The sequence below is a fragment of the Varroa jacobsoni genome, unplaced genomic scaffold (genome assembly GCF_002532875.2).
Source record: "Varroa jacobsoni isolate VJ856 unplaced genomic scaffold, vjacob_1.0 scaffold_1298, whole genome shotgun sequence".
Classification (NCBI taxonomy): domain Eukaryota; kingdom Metazoa; phylum Arthropoda; class Arachnida; order Mesostigmata; family Varroidae; genus Varroa; species Varroa jacobsoni.
Window position 1 is genome coordinate 136457 of NW_019214200.1, and position 17507 is coordinate 153963.

The 17507-nt window shown below is 41.9% G+C and overlaps 1 protein-coding gene across 2 annotated transcripts in view; it reads right to left on the bottom strand.

The window, feature by feature from the left end:
• The window catches only part of LOC111268546 (E3 ubiquitin-protein ligase MARCHF8), a 37448-nt gene that overhangs the window by 8223 nt on the left and 11718 nt on the right, over nucleotides 1-17507 (bottom strand). Inside the window, exons 1-3 of one of the 2 annotated variants that reach the window (XM_022847604.2) lie at nucleotides 10665-15049; nucleotides 10144-10262; nucleotides 9578-9704 (exon numbers count right to left, since the gene is read on the bottom strand). In XM_022847604.2, coding sequence (XP_022703339.1) covers nucleotides 9578-9704; nucleotides 10144-10257 — 241 coding nt within the window. In that variant the 5' untranslated portion in view covers nucleotides 10258-10262; nucleotides 10665-15049. Of the gene's footprint in view, nucleotides 1-9577; nucleotides 9705-10143; nucleotides 10263-10664; nucleotides 15050-17507 lie in introns of those variants that run through there. The other variant, XM_022847605.2, reaches the window with a different exon arrangement.

Below are 17507 nucleotides of genomic sequence, written 5' to 3' on the forward strand. Positions count from 1 at the left end.
GAAGTTGAAATTGTTACATTTTTTGGCTTAGGTGTAGTTCGAAATTAGAAAACAAATTGTTTACTTACTCTTACTGCTAACTTGGAACTATTGGATTAAATGTAATCATTGCGTTTGTCCTGGATAGTAGTAATTACTTCATATATCTTTCGCGGTAATGATATATGGTGCATTATAATGCTTAGATATATAGGCAGTGCATGTCGGCACACACACTCTCTCATATATATATATATATGTCGACAACAGCGCCAAATAGGTAAATGAAAGGTTAGAGTGTGATAAGCACGTTCATAATATTCATCCTTAGAATCTCTTTTCCACTATACCAAAATTACACTTCTACGCCCCGATTTAATGGCGCGCAATAGTTTTTTCATTATTAATACAGAGGCAGAGCTGACGTCAACTGTGCATTGCAAAGCATATATTCGGAGTTTCACAAATCGCTCAGATGCGAAACATAGAACGGCGTCTGCTATATAAGCTCGTAGCTTAAATAAAGATATTCATTAAATAGATATTTATAATAAGTACAAGACCAAAAAAGTAAAAGACCAAAAAAAAATACACCAGTGATACAACACTGCAATCTAAAGTGGTTTAAGTTAAGGCAACCAAGGCTTAACCAAGTTAAGGCAAAAATAATTTGCTTGGAGATTGACCAATTTTTAGCTTGGTCTAATAATTTAACTGAACCTAATAGAACCGCCCTGAATGACCCCAAAACAGGCCCCTTGATTGATAGCTGTTTCATCCGAAAAAATCTATACGGAATCCACTTAAAGACGATCTATTGCACTTTCAGGTGGCTCTAGCTAACAGGGGGGAGGTCTTTTATTCTACCAAATCCGTTTGCGTCAGTAACTGAAAGATACATTATTCATTTTAGAGTTGCGCTCAGGCTAACATGTGCGTTACAGCTACAATTTCTATTTTATGAAAGAAGAAAGTGAACACAAATGTTTGAAGGGACGAATGCTATTTAGAGTGAGAAGGGAGCTGGGCCGGCCGGGGCAAGGAAACGCCTAGACGCGTTGCCTGGAACCGAGAGGTAAGTAAGTACCTTTCCATACAGCGAAAGAATGGCAAAGCATCTTTTCGATATGATCGACGTTCAGAGATTAATTTAGTTTATTCGAGCTAAATTTAGAAATCATTATGTTCTACTCAAATATTTACAAATTTCAACTATAGCTTAAATTATTGGAATAATAATAATAGTAGTAAATAAAACAAACTTCTAGTATGTGATACACATGATTCAATTCCATTCGAATGGAGGGTCTCACAAGATAGCTGAGCACAAAATAACCACAACATTTTGCAGTTACGAACTTATTATCTAGTAGCTTCTTCTCTTATGTCCGTATTTAGCCTACAAACCATCGATTGTTGAGCGATGATCGCCACTTTCAACGGTTCTATTAAATCGTTGATGGAGTGGTGAGTCGTAGATTTCAGTTGGCCTAGACAACTGAGCTACCCTAACCATGGGCTATAGGTGCTAGCGGAAGCTTGGTAGGCTCTGTATAACATAATGCTACGGGCACACTAAATATTAGTACTAATTAGGTAGAATTTACAGTAAAGGAACAAAACGGATAGAGTCAACATTGAATTTAATGAAACTTGAAGAGACCGAGCGATAAGCTAACCCTTGAGACTAAAACGTAATTTGGAGTAACTTTCAATGTCGTAATTACTTTCTAAAGTGTAGCCATTAGGAAATAGTTAACACGAACTTGGAAACGAACATCTGCGGCTACATAATTACATTAAATCAGAAGTCTAAAGAGCCGCTTCAGAACGACAAGAAGAAAATTTATACGTTCTAGTTTGCAGTTGTAAATGAAGCAGAAAACAAGTTTTGTTTGAGACGATGGTTTGTACAGATCCGAATACATTTCGTGCTACTGCAGAAATAGGTCCTGCTAGCCAAAAATGTGCGCGTACTAAAAATGGAGCTCTAACTATCGTAAACATATCCGCGGTCGAGCAAGTCGGTTATCTGGTCACTTCGTCCACACGTGTCAGACACACGGACACTCTGCCCGCTCGGAAACCAATGAAAATAGGGCTACTTAATGGTCGCTCAAGGAAAATGGAGCATTACGCTCCTACAGCTTAGTTTAATAATCAGAACTAGATGAAAACGAAAAAGGTTTTATGGAGGTTTACATCGAGCAACGTCTTGTTGTCGTACTTACGTATTAATTTATTGTTAATTAATCATATGTAATCGAAAACTACCCAAATCTACTTTTAATGAACCGTTGATTATGGTACGTTAAGTTAATCATTCAGTTATTTATTGTTTAAGTTCGCCATTCATCGATGAAAACACTAAAGTGTGAGGCAAACGGTTCTTCAGGCAGGCCTTCTTGTTGTTCCGTACCAGCTATTTCAAGGACGCCTGTTTATTTATATAGCAGACGACATTTTATGCATAACTGAATTCTCTAATCGTATCGTCTTGACCCCTGGATCCGCCCAAAGAACAACTTACCTTACTGACAACTGGTGCTAACTTACAGCAGAATTAGAACCAGGTGTCGGCTCGAAGTTTTGGGAACAGCCGCGCTATCTGCACAACACGGAGATAGCTATACGGCAAACTGTAGTTTGGTAACGGTAGTAATGGCTTACACAGCTGCTGCGCGAAAGAATACGGGGCTAAGTATTTCATTTATGTTTAGGCTATTTATTATCATCCTGATCGATATTTTGGGTTGGAAGAAAGTGTTTAATATAAACTCTTGCATTTAGCTTTAGAAACATCGATAATTGTGGTAAATACCTTAGTACTTTCGATGCACCGTGGCTGAGGCGAAATGACACCATCGGCGCCTCTATATATTACCGTAAAACGGCCTTAGAATAGTGCCTTGCAGAGAAGGTCCATGAGAAGGCTAATACATTACATTCTCAAGTACTATATACGCAAATATTTACACATGTGAATTAAAATCATGATATAGGAGTTTCCTCACGGAGGCATATATATGCCATATTTTACTTATGTAGCTTATATGTGTATCGTGTAAAAGGGTAGTTTGAACTAATATTACTTTGTGTCCCTTTAACTCGGAAAATAATTTTTACTAGCTTCCATTGCAAGGTCAATGTCATAGGGGATTTTCGGTTGTAGTTTAATGTTACCTCGAAACATAGTAACCATAGAAATAAGCATGCTCCGCTCAGACTCCCTACATAATAAAACGGATTCTTTTAATTTTACTAAAGTCAATCTACAAATCCAGTGGATACGTCCTGTTGAAAAGCAAATGCCATTTTACTAGCTGTTAGAAGAAGGTTTCGAGCAGAAACAGACTGTGTTCTCATTTCTACATAAGACCAAAGTCAATAAAATGTTGAGATCGTAACATATTAATCTAAATAGGTTAAACACTGACGGTATCGCTTCGTCTCCTCGGTTGTTTTTTTTGTATTAGTGTTTATTCTGCTTTCTGCTTGGCTCTGAAGGTCATACCATATGCTTCCGTGAACACATTTAGTGGGACTTGAAAATATAAGTTCCTACCTTTATTTTCAATTAAAAATCCCAGCCCCATAATACTTCACATGGGGTATGACAGAATATATTCGAAATATGAAAATTATGTATCAGTTCTAAATACCGATGCTCTCCTTACTCAACGAGAAATATCTGCACAAAATATGCACCTGCTTAATTTTAAACGATTGTACCATAAGGTGAAATAAAGCCGAGGTATTTCTGATTCGCTGTTCAAAATTTTCAATTGTGGTAGATCATGCGTCTACCACTACAAAATAGTACTCGATGAGGGAAATCGAGGAAAACCGCTATTAACATTCCGCTATTTATGTCATAAAGTTCTGTTAGAACAAACGAAATTTTTGCCAAATGATTAACGCTAGGCAAAAGCCAGAGACAGGTTTGTATTTTACGTGTACTGTTATTATAACGGGTTGGGGCTGACGCATCCGAGGCTAAAGAAAAACCAAACTAATGATAAATTTTCATTTTCGAAATTTACCTCTACGTGGATCCTTATTGTCAATAGTGCGTGATGCTACTGACTGTGGACATCAGCGAAATCGAAGTTCTCCATTTATTGGGTCGTTATTGCCATAATTTTTTACTGGGGCCTTATCTCTAATATTCGCTTTGATAGTGACACACATACGGCGACCATACGAGGCTCACGGCTCACTTCGAGCTAGCGAACATACCGCAGTCAATGTTGAGACTGTGATGCATACTTCGACATTGTCCTTCAGTAACGTAGCTATGCCGTCAATGTCGATAGTTCCTGTGATGGCCACTAGGGTTGGTGGTCAACAATATTGTCCTGTTATCATAACAATATTCATTTCTGCAAGATAAAAGTACTATCAGGTGGCCATTGTAGCGTTACTATGTTTAGTGGCTATGGCCACAATTTCGCTGATGAACAAGAGGACATTACTATCGGAAAGAAAATTAACTTTGAAATGAGTATACCTGTTTTAAATAGCTCTGTACGGCCGCGTCATCTCAAGCCGATCCTAGCTAGTGGCTTAAATGAACTATCCTAGCAAATTGATCAGCCTACAAAGAATAGTACGAGCCCTCTCGAGTGGGTGGTAGCCATTTCAACTTGTTTTAAATATTGGATTTTTGAAAATGTACACACCGTTTGTCCAGCTAAATGCCTTAAAAAGTTACATAATTTAATAAATGTAATACGAATACCGTCAGATCAGTGTTGGTGTTACTTCGATGATATGAACTTTGCTGAAATATGCCAGTAGTAAATATATTGAAATGATTGAAATAGCTTAACTCAGACAAAACGACGGGGTTAAATTTACACGAAAATTCGCATTGTCGATTACGGTGGATGCGCAAATCTCGCCCCGGTCCCTAAAGAAAATTCTACTGTTTATTGTAAAAGTGCGTTATGGGAGGAAATGGCCAAAAAAATGGCTCTGTGGCTTCATTTCCGAAAATTTCGATGTAAAAGACGCTGCCCATAGTGGTTGACCAATTACACAAACGTTATTGGAAAATTAACGTCTGCCGCCACACAATTTAAAACCATTTAAAGAATGCTGGTTACTACAAGCGGCTCGATGTTTGGCTACCATACGAATTGACGCAAAAAAAATTAACTCGATCGTATCTTAGTCTGAAACGCAATAAAATTGAAAAGCAGTTGACCACAGGCGATTAAATAATGTGAAAGATGTGCTCCACGAGCTATGATAAAGCCTAGACTCACACCGAAAACGTGGTATCATGTGTTCGCATGGGATCGCGCGTTATGGCTTGCTGCCGTCTGCCCAAAACGATTGATTCCAAAGCCTACTATCAACAGCTGATACGACTATCATAAGCCATCGAATGGAGATTAACCGGAACTAGCCAACGGAAGAGGCGTCGTCTTTCTTTCAGCATGTAGACGCAGGACTATACACACGTTGGTCCTATATACCCGGCAAAAATTGCGAGAACTTCGATGACAGATCTTGGCGCATCCGCCGTATAGCCCGGATTTTGCATCATTAGATCATTATCTGTTTCAGTTTTTGCAGAACTCAATCCAGCTAATTTCGTTTATGTCGAGGGATACGAAAATGGCTTGTCACATTTTTTCTACCGACGAATTGCATACGTTCAACAGTGACAGAGTTACGGTACTACCAGATATATGAAAGAAGATCATCAATTAAAACAGGGCATATTTAGTTCAGTAATACATTTTCGAAACATAAAACGCATTTGCTCTAGAGCAGTCAATACTCTTTCTATAAATTAACATCTAAATATTGGAAACTTTTACCATGTTACCTAAAAGTATCTAACAGTGATTTGTGTTCTAGTCGCATTTGGCTTTCAGTGTCGCTGATGACAGGTGGTCATTGATACAGATTGGTTTTTCCTATTTGCAGTACTGTATTAAACAAAACAGGACAGCTATCTCAAACGGATGCCCCGTCGCTGGAATGATGCCGCTGGACGCAGCGGATTCAAGGCCCATGTTTTCCTAATCTTGTTTTACCGCAGGTTACAAAACTAAACGCTTTGCCAGTATTCATAAATAGGGTTATGATAATATGGGCATGAATAGTACGTAGTTAGCTACAACCGTAATCTTTCTCTCGACAGCCTAATATCGTTGTTTGTTTGTTTGGTACCTGAGTAGTATAATAAAATTATTGAAATTTTCTATAAAGCAGTTTTCGTCTTTAGGGCGCATAGAAAGAATATCGGCAGTAGTATTCATCAGGACCCATAACCTGCTGCAAAAATCACACATACAAAAAAACCTTTCGCTATTTCTTGTCATAAAGAGACATCCGGTCAGACAGGTCGACTCTACATTTATCGTTAGAGACGGTTCTCCTCGGCCTTTGAAAGTGAACTATCTGTCGATACATGTATAAACATGCTTAAGAACGCCATTTATATCTTTTTGAAGTAATCATTGCATAGCATTAACTAGGAGTGGGGTACAAGCATACAGAGTACCCACAATGTATTCTTAACCTTAATACACCGAAGCTGACAATATGCTCAAGTTGGAAGGCCTTGAAAAGCCCTTCCTAAATAAATCACGCCATTAGTGAAGGGAAGTCCTTGTAATACGTCTCTGTCATCCTGATTTCATTAATAGAACGACTTCATATCGACAACAACAACAACAACGATTATGATGAAAATAATGATACAATGACGTCCTGTGTTAGGCAGTTTAATTTACCTAGAATCCTGTGTACCGTATCTAATTTAATCCACACTTTATGGTAACAAATAATGATGATGATGATGACATGGTAATCGAGGCCTTTGCCTGTTTCAGCGGAGTGGATTTTTTTCACAGAACAATGATTTGCGAAAATCATACCTGTCATGTAGCATATGTTATTGGCGAGCCTCAATGCAAGATGATGGTGGAGCAGAAAGCAGTAAACCAAACTAATTTGTATGTATAATCCGCATGATTTTACTTAGAGCCCGTTTAACAGTAGACTATACAGTTAATGGATTATGATAGTTAGAACAGAACTGGCCCATACCTCGAGAGCCCTATTTTTGGATACGGGTTTATTGTATCTTCAATGTAAGACTCCAAAATATTTATAAAGAATGTTCTTTTTTTTTTTTTTATTTTTTGTATATAATATAATGCGTCTGATCTAAAAGATGTTTTTTGAGCATTTCCAACACGATACCTTGTCTTTGGTGTGCCACACAATTTGTACCACACCAGTCTTGCCATCGAGCTACGACCATAAAAGATGCGATGATCAGTACCATGCTTACTTTTGTCCCATAGATTTCGATTCTTCACACCGTAATACGGACGTTGCAGCGCAGCTGTCAAGCAATATTATTTCAGGACGAAGGTAATTTTATGTGTAAATAAATGCACTATTTAATGATACAAATTTATACTGTCTGGTGGTTTCAATGTTATCCGGTACTTAAAGCCTATCCTCTTGCTATGATTTATAACAGGTTAAGGACGCTAGGAATACTACAACCTATAATAATATGTACATGCTATTTCCGAGAGAGATGGCAAGTCTATAGTCCTGTTACACTCGTGTGGAACAACGTCGACTTTGTTCCAACGAAGGGTAATGATCGATTCACGCTATTGGTGAAGAAGACTTAGTAAAAAGATTGACCTACACATCTCAGACGATAGGCCCTTCGTCCGAATCGTGTTACGTTATTTTAACTGTCATATAGATATAAGCAGACTAAACTATACATACATTGAATACACAGCGTTAGGCGGTTTTAGACAATTGAGAAAAGGCTTATTTCATACCTATTAGAGTAGAAGGAACTGCGCAAATTACTGCAACGACTTTAGTTGTTGCAACAGGTTTAGCTGAAAAGCACATCCGTAGTAGGAGAACCCCAATATCGTTTCCATATTCTTAAAATACTATGTTATAATGTCAGCCCTAGCATACGTTCTACCAGCCTAGTAATAAGCCCTACAAGATGTCGTAGCGAAGTTTTTTGATACTATCACTGCGCGGCCGAGAGGATTCGTCCCTTTTCAATTATATAGCAAAGATCAACAAAACCTTTGTACGTTGTACAAGCGTCCTTTTTACTTTGCGTTGTAACCTGAAATGTAGCTTCGGACGGTTGCGTAAGTATTTCGATAGCGATTAAAAATCAAAGTTTCTCCGTTTTACAAATGGTTAGCATTTCGACTGTCAGAGCTAAGTTTATCTAACAAAGTGTATTATAATGTGGAACTCTAAATAATAAGGGATCTGTGCATTGGTCAATTATAATCAAAAGCCTGTCTAGGCATTCGTGTGAAGTAATGAGCGCCTGCCGATAGCATAGCTCTGAAGTCGATTAGAATCTTATGCTGTCCTATGTCCTGTTTTGTACACAATTACAGTGGTTCCATGTACAGATGAAGCTACCTATTATTCAAGATGGAACGCTAAATAGCCTGTCCTAAAAATGGCCCAGCGTTGCCTGCAAGGCGATTAACACAAATTTGAATTTGTATGTGAGAAAAATTCTGCTGATACCGCTCACAACCTACCTAATTGAGCTATCTAAATGCAAAAGCAGGTATCGATAACATCATGGCGCTTATTTTGCACCGATGGTCGGATTCTTGTGCGCTTAGTGCAGCCTTCAATTACGGTGCACTGTTATATTCTGTTTTAGTTCTTTAATTACAATCTAGAGGGTGTTAGTCTGTGACATTGCACTTCAACAAACATACATTTGTTGCAAGCACGTAACAGACTGGGCTTTGAAAAATGTTACAATTTTAAAGTACTGAAGTTATGAAGTCGCCACAAACGGTATACGGTATTAGGCAGGTATTCACCGTATGGCTCCTAGTGTGGTCAAAACAGCTTAAGAGTTAAGATTCAGGCAACGCACACAGTATAAAAACCAGATACCTAAATGCGTGAGCTATACGAAAACTTTCCCTAGTATATCCTCTAGCAGTAACGTTCAGAATCCATAGTCGACTGCTTTTTTCAAACTTAAGCAACGTTATAATTAAACATTATATTTATCAGGTAGAAACTTGGTTAAAGAAATAGTACGGATAGGCGGACAGCTCTAATTATACTGCATTTAGCTTTCGTAAATGGCCGTTTCGTTAGCCGCTGTAGTTCAAAACAGAGTAAAAAGTGCCCGTTATTAACCAAAGCGAATACGATGGGCTCCTAAAGGTCACGATTACCTAATACTAGAATAATTTTTCAATAATAATAATAATAATAATTAGCCTATTTGGATATACTACTACCGTGCAGACATCCAAGCGCCCTCCTTGCAGCAAGTGAGATCTGTAACGTACTGCCCCAAAAAGGCTCTACGCAGGCTTGTCGTATTTTTTTTGTCGTTCGTTGGCAATCCGAAGTCTAGAATGTCTAGGTAGTGACGCTTCGTCTGACTTCGCTATAGTTCGTACTTACCGATGCTGTTTGGAAGAAAGTACGAACGGAAGCTATGCCATATAGGGATTAGCACAATATGTATTCTTCAACTTTCTATAGTTCTCAAGAAATGCATATATAATGACAATAATGAAGAATGACCACTTACCGATCGTATCGTTGATGGAAAGCACCGAAGGTTGAAGCGATGTTTTTCGCGCAATCTCCTCCGTCGCTGCATCCGGAGGTTCCATCGACCCGCGCGGCGTCTGGACCGCTCCTCGACTGACGCGGCCCTGAAGGACAACACAGGGAACACGGCGCAGCCGATATATTATTAACTATTAGATGCGCTCGCTATTGTCGATGGCGGTGGTAGATGGAAGAACATAGCCTTTGTTGAGAGAGTGTTGCAGGTGGCTGATGACAAATGATACGCCAGTGAATTCTGCCACTGCATGGTCTGAGCTTTCATCCACCCGGGCTTAAGCATTTTGGGTCCTGCCCCCCACCCCCCCCCGCCCAGTTCTTTATCCCTCACCAATTTTCACTTGCCCACGAGAAGTTAGATTTTAATAACGGTGACGATTTCGTGTGCTGTCCTTATTTACATGCGTTTCGTTCAGTTAATCACATCGCTTCTGTTGTATGCATTGATAAGAATGCTAGCTACGTTCGATTTCTTTGATGCCATTGGTAACACTCTGCGACGTACTGTAGGTGTGTCAGACTTGCCTTCGTTCTACTTTCGCCATTACGTGCGCACGACATGGCGACTACCGAAATTATGCCACTATGATAGTTTCTATTAACTCGTCGCCGGCGTTCACTGGTTGACCATGGGTACATTGCGTCTGTAATATAGCACACAAGCCATCGTCCACCGTTTAAGAGAGGACAGCATATTGGCACCACAGCAGAAATCGTATACGCGAGATTGGAAAAAAATGCAACGCGTCGTTAAACAGATAGCAAAATGATTCAATGATGTCGGTCTAACGATTGCACTCCCGGTTAAACAATACCCGCATTTGCTAACCGCTCGGAAGCTAAATTTGGCTACGCAGATGTCAGACACCACGTATCGCCGGCTGCCGCTCATCGACACGCATACGACCAATGCACTAAACACGGTCACACTTACACGTAATTCCTACTGATGTCTTTTTTCCGTCAAAGTATGGGGAAGGAGAAAGAGAAGGGGCCACAGTCTCTGGTTCATTTGATGTATAATATAATACACAGTTATATATCACCTTTTGCCTTCACGTGACCATCCGTTCAGTTGTCATTTATTCGAGAGAATTACCCCTGCCACTCCAGTGCATGCGCATCGCGAGTTTCACACGTATCCAACTATACCACTATAGCATTAGAATACACTTCACTCGCGCTGTCCACTACGCTGTCTAGCGAGCACAGACCGTGTACAGATAGATAATGCGGAGCCTTTTTTTTTGGTTGTGAAGCGGTTCGCCAATTCCTGACGCTCGCGAAGATCGCTACAATGTACTATGTGTAATAGGAATGTTGGGTAGCGACGCGATACGACCTGCCGTCGCCTGGTCGGTGATCGTCGCTTTGGGGTCGGCTGTTACGCCGACGCCGGTTCAGGTTATGCAGCTGAGTTTCAGACTGATGTAGCTGATAGCCTCTATCGAGTTTTTTCCCTTTCTTCATTTGCCTGATTCCCTCTCCGATACGATGCGCTTCTGTGTACAGGTGTCTACGTACCTGTATTGCCTCTGTTCAGACCACTATCTTTGTTACCCGCGTCGTTGCTGTACCGGTGGTTAGGTAGGTAGTGAGGGTTGCCAGGGGGGCAACCTACTGAGGCGGATGGACTCGAGATGAGCTAAGGATTCGACGGTAAGGGAACGAGATGAACTTTAACTGAAAGCGAAATGGTGGTGATGTTGATGCGACTATTGATCCTGATCCCTGCGTCCTGCTTTGAAGGAAAGGCGGATGAACATTGTTGCTGTTGCTCGCTGACCTCACATTACCTTTGACTGTCAGCCGGCAAAGGTCTGCAACGTGGTGGGTTTGAGCTTTGACGAGCTCGCTGCCGTGACTTTGAAACTTCTCTTTGTTTGATCGAACTTATGCTTCTGCTCCTTTTACAATTTCTAACTTTTGACCTATTTGTCTGCCTCTTGTGCTGTGCAGTCGATTGACGAAGAGACGCTCATTTTGAGTACACCAGGTCTATATAGCTGTGCCGTTCATTTGCTTTGCCATGTAAAGCCTCTAGTGGTTTTAGCGTCACTGATTCAACGCTACGATGAATAACACCGTACAGCATTGCTGCTTAGACGCCGTTCAGGCAAGCATTGGGCCGATTTACACCCGTTGCTTGTTTCTCGCGCTAGTTTACGTTCAGAGGGTCGCTCAGCTGTCCGATAAAACGGGTTCCACTAAGCTTGCCTCTACTCTGCTGTCCTTGCTTGTCAGACGTCTGTTTGATTATTTGAGGGGCTGTAGATCATCGGCGCAACTCGTACTCGTTATTTTGTTGGCCCGCGTTACGCCACGCTGCCGTCGTCTAGCGGTCCTGACGGTGATGTTGGTGCACTCGCAATGGCGAGCACGGTCCTTTCAGCAGCCGACAGGCCCTAAGAGAAGGAAGGCTCACTGGGCAGTTCGCCTACCTCTGGTCTTCTTCCGGCTGGTTTAGTGGCTTTCTCTCTACTTGTGCGCGTCCATTGGTCCGCCAGCTTGTTGTGCCTGTGAGCGCCTACAATAGCGCTGATAGCAGCAGCAGCAGAGACCGAAAACAAGAGACCGAGAAAAAGATCGCTGTCTTCGTAACGACAGGCACACGGCTGGCCGACGTCCCTCTCGCTCACTTATGCACTTATCGCCGTTGAGACTCTGACTGTCGTCGTCGCCGCGTCCGCTATTGTCGACCCCTATCTAGCGTATTTTTAGCGGCCCACTGGTAAAGGGTAGCGTGTGACTCTCGGTGCGCGAGACAACCGACCAGTAATCTTGCTGTCGTTGCCGCTACGACTTGCTGGCGATACGGTGTGTTATGATATGGCACGAAGTGGCCTACAGTGTTTGTAATAACTCTAACGGGTCCTCTTGTCGCCTTAAAGACCTCCTGTGGTCGGGGCAGTAGTAGTCGCCACCGCTGAGTTAAGGCTATGCACGATAGTCATAGTAGTTGGAATAATGAACCGTTGAGACTGATCTTAATACCACTGCGGCTACGGCAACGATGCCAATATCAAAAGCATCCGGTGCTGCCTTGCAATTTTTGACCACCGTTTTTCCCGCGCCAGTTGCTATCGTCCCGATCATATATGGCCGCAGTTTCTTTTTATCTGACAAACGCCGGGTTGTTCGTTCGCGCTGCCTCTCCTTGATCGAAGTGACGTCACGAAAGTATGGTCGTGCTGGAATCGTAGTACTAGTAAGAATTTAAACGGTGCTATAACTAAACACGGTCGCCGCCGCCCCCCATCGGGGACAAATTTACTAATAGAACAGATATTAATGACCTTGTGGATGATGGCGCGGGTGTTCAATGTCAGTTATTGTCGCCTCCACCAGAACGAGAGAATAACAAAAAATTTCGTGCATCGCCGTCAGACTCTGCCTGACCCTCGGTACCAGTCAGTTCCCTACGAACCTTACAGGTACAGACTGTTCTTCGTGCCTGTTCGGTCGTCGTTTTTCTGATATTGATGGCAACGATTAATGCCTGCTGTGAGCGCTGGTAGAGCTTCAATAGCGGCAAAATAAATCGACAACAGCAGGACAGTACAACAGGCCGAACAGGCTGCTATCAGAGTTGAATGGAAAGCGGAGCATAGCTCGATCGTGCACTGATACAATTAAAGCGACACCACAGCAGTTGTAGAAGAATTAGCAGTAAAAAAACAGGACAGCAGGAGCAGCAGCAGGCCGCATTAGCCCGAGAGAGGAACTCATAAATGACAACTATAACACGCACAGCCAACAGCCGATTCTCACACTGCCACTGGCTATACCGCAGACACAGCCTGGCTATGCAGTCACTATAGTTGCCAAGGGCATTAAGCACGGGAACCGGACAGCGAATAATTAAATTAATTCAACCTAGTAAATAACGACAAGAAATTAAAAGTCCTGAGCGAGAGACACGAATGCGGAGCGGCTGAGACCAACTAAACGGGAATGTCGCGCAGTCGACCCGAACAGTTGCCGTTGCAGAAACAGCAGATAGCGGCATAATGCATAGCTGGCGAGTTGCTAGAGGTATCCGTTTGCGCTCCGGTGACGGAGAAACAGACAACCTAATGCGCCACCTGGCGGCTCGCCTTGAAAACCCCCTGCTCTCGCCCCCGCTTCCAGTAGATCCTTAACAGCATCGCCTCGAACAGCCCTATCATCTCTCTGTAATGTTCGTATTTGGCACGAACCCTTTGAAGCGGTCGTGTCACAGCCCCGTTGCCGCGTGCCCCTTCTATGCAATAACACCAGGCTGTTTGCCCTTCGCAACGTTCCTCCTTCAACAAAGCTTCACACCACACTTCTAAATGTCTCAATGACCGTCCCCCCTCCCCGCCTCCATACGTAGGCCGGCGGCCAGATCTCGCGCGGTCCATCTAGTCTCAACCTGCGCTGAGACAACCGGGATAGATTTCTACACCACAGAATATGGACACGAGGTGATGCGCTCCAAAGTGCTGATAGAATACGAATGGGAAGAAGAACTACTACTACTGTATACATATGCACTACGTAGTTTATGGCAATCTAGTTTTTTACTACAGTGTGCATCGTTATGGGCTACACACGACTTTTCTTCGCCATCAAAGCTGGCCAACTTTGAATTTCGGAAGTTCCCTTGAATGCTGCACAATTGTCTTCCCATCATCGCGTTGCGTACGACGTTGTCAGCATTGAATGCGTACGGAATTAGAAAGTACCGTTGTTTATTTGAAAAAGATGTTTGCATAACGGTTAAAACAAGACAGTTCAGGGCCAATAGCCTGTACCTACATGTGTACAGGCCTACGCTACCTTGAAAATGAGCTGCCAATGCATTTGACAGGTTGAAGAATGCAGGAAAAGAGGGCTAAGACATCTCGACGGGAAGTGCTTCAAGGAAAACACCAGCTTGAAAGCCTAAGTTGGATAGGTTTAAAGCTGGATAAGTTCCTATCTTTATACGATCCATATATAACTTGGCATAATTGGATGAAACGTAACTGGCTCTTGTCTTGTTTCGTTAAATCTGCAGAAATGATGAGAGAATAGCATCAATGGGCAACTGACACCTAGCCACTGACGGTAAAATAGTATTCACTCGGAGGTAGCTGGAAATGAAAGGTCATTGATTTTTCTCGAAGTTATATCATTTGGACAATGGCCAGCGACGTATCGTTCGTCGGGTAAGAGGTGTTTGCAGACATCTCGAGAACGGACGTTTTGGCAGAAATTTATACCAGTGCCATATGGCGTTCAACATACGAACGCCACGGACAAATAGCTTGCATTTGGCGAACGTGACGTCGGATCAAGTAGCATGATAGGCAGTATATTTTTACTGACGCATACGTTTATAATTCGCGAGGCGATTTCCCTCAAAGTTCCTCAATATTGACCAGTGTTACAGGATCGCAATAAAAATGTCTTTCAATGTGAAATCAAGCTATACCATAGTGTGTTGATTCAAAATAGTGTGAGTTATGAGACTGGGAGAACTTGCACATTAACACTGCAGTCTTTGATAATATTTACATTTGCATTATTATTATATTATCAACTACGTCTTTGATCTGCGTTGCCACTAATGCCAAGAAGACATGTGCTTGTCATAGGTGGCTGGGGCTAAATAGAGGATCTAGGACAGGGCCTGAATAACAGAAATGAATAATTAGGTCGTGCTTCTTGACATGCGCAAATATACTATCACTTTAGACGAGCCGAAGCCATTCGATTATTTCAAGGGGTTTGCTTTCGGAAGATATAATATTTAACAAAACATCGCTTATTTTACATATTTAGCGGATCAGCGGGTGTTTCTAGCAGATCTAGAGATATTTAGCATTCTGAACGTATTGTTAGTTCACACGAGGTGCGTCGCTGGTGGCTGGCCTTAGCCCCACACGTTGCCAACTAGGTTTTTAGGTTATTTCATTACCTGCGCGGCTTCAAGAGGAATCTATTGAGAGTTGCTACAGGGCTCCAGTTTATTAGAACCAGTTGTCAATGTGTTTCTTACCACGTGTCATAGCAAAAATTGATCTACCAGTCAAGCTAACAACCTACCGCGCATAGTACTGTTGTAAACATATCTGTCTAAGAAAATCCATACATCCAACAGACGCTACAGATAGATCTGTTTATTAGCAATAATAGCACAATAATTATCCTCGGAAACACAGATATGTCGTAGTGGGTTTTTTAAAATTGAAACAACTGCTATTCTCTTAAAGCTGCAGACTCTAGTAAGCAAGAGACTCATAATAGCGAAAGCAAGGGTCTATTATGTAAATACTCCCAACACACTAAATAAATTATCGAACTGTTGTGATATGGGACTAATACGTGAAGTTGTAAACACGACTGATTCCCGGACAGATTAGATGGCGCGTCAGAGCTGTACGGAATGGGAAATGTAGTAAGCAGGTTCAAGGTTTCCTGCACTTCTCGCTCGGACCTCTTATCCAAGCCTGGCTCTTTGTGAGAAAGAGTCAATCGGCTCATTGAGCCCAGTGTTACTTCCGAGTTTCTTCGGCTCTCCTGACGCCCCGTATTCCATCTGTAGCGGTACTATATGCACTAAATCTGGCTTTCATTACCTGTTTAAGGCCTCCTATTTCCTTAGATTATACCTTTGCTGCCGTTGCTAAGCCGACTCTCCAGTTGCCCCTGGTATGACATATGAAATTCACAAACTGCTTAATGACCTTTCTCGAAACCACCCGTAATGTTCTGTCCCTCTAGTCGCAAGGCTCGAGTCTCTGTCAGACTTCCACCTTTCTTTTTGCAAGTTCCTGGCCTTATTTAGGTGCCGGAGAGGCCCTTTTGGTCAAGACTGGCTGGTCATTCCCTACAAGGGACAACAGACTACGCAAACCTATGGCGGGGCGTTATAAAAAACAGTACGAACTGCCAGACTTTCTTTAATGTGTTATAATGCTCGAATGCTCTACGGACTAACATGAACGGCTAAGTAACCTGAATTTAATTCGGCAGATGTCTCGGGAGGCGTTCTTTGTGTAGCCTTAATTTAACTCGTTAGGATTATTCTGCTTATCAAGAAAAGCTTAACCTTTCTTGATAAACAGAATAATAAGGATTCTTGACAGGGTTTATGTGACGGGTTGTCCGCATCCTTGGGACGAACAAACGAAAATTTTAAATGCACACCAAGTCATGTTGACTAAATGACATAGCTACATATTTAGGCACTCTTATTATTTACAGAATTTCTCTGACATCGCACCGTTCTGATGATCTGTCTAGACGATTACTCGGATTGTGCGCATACAGTTTATGAGCTCTGATCCTTGGTAGCATACTGTTAATGTCACGAACAAATATACAGAGCCGGATGTTTTGCCGCCGAAATTAACTTACCATTAACTTTCACCCTTAAATATCACTTCTTAAATTAACTGCATATCCAGTCTAATGGCCGGTGGTCGGTACGAAGTTTGTGCAGTGTCGAAACACAGTAAGATGAGGGATTCTGTCTATTAACTCATAAATCGAAATATATGCGATCGAATGTTTGCCTTATAATTATTATTAAGAAGTCCTACCTACTCCTGCATTATGCGCTCTAGCTATATAGAAGTAGACCTATGTATTGCAGGACCCCTGCCAGATGCCATCTCCGTGAAATTATAGATGCAAATGCGTATAATAAGCTCTTGGGCGACAGTTCCGTAATTTAGGGTGCTCCTTACACACCGAAACGGTAAGAGAGTGATGGTAATAACAAAACATAGTGCCATTCCTGCGGCACGAGTATGAATAGCGGCTTGACACAGACTGTCGTCAATTTTTAGGTATACAATTGTATCTGAAGGAAAGAGACTTTATTTTCACTCGATTTGCTCGATCGTAGCGTTAATCAAGATACAATTGTATTCAGT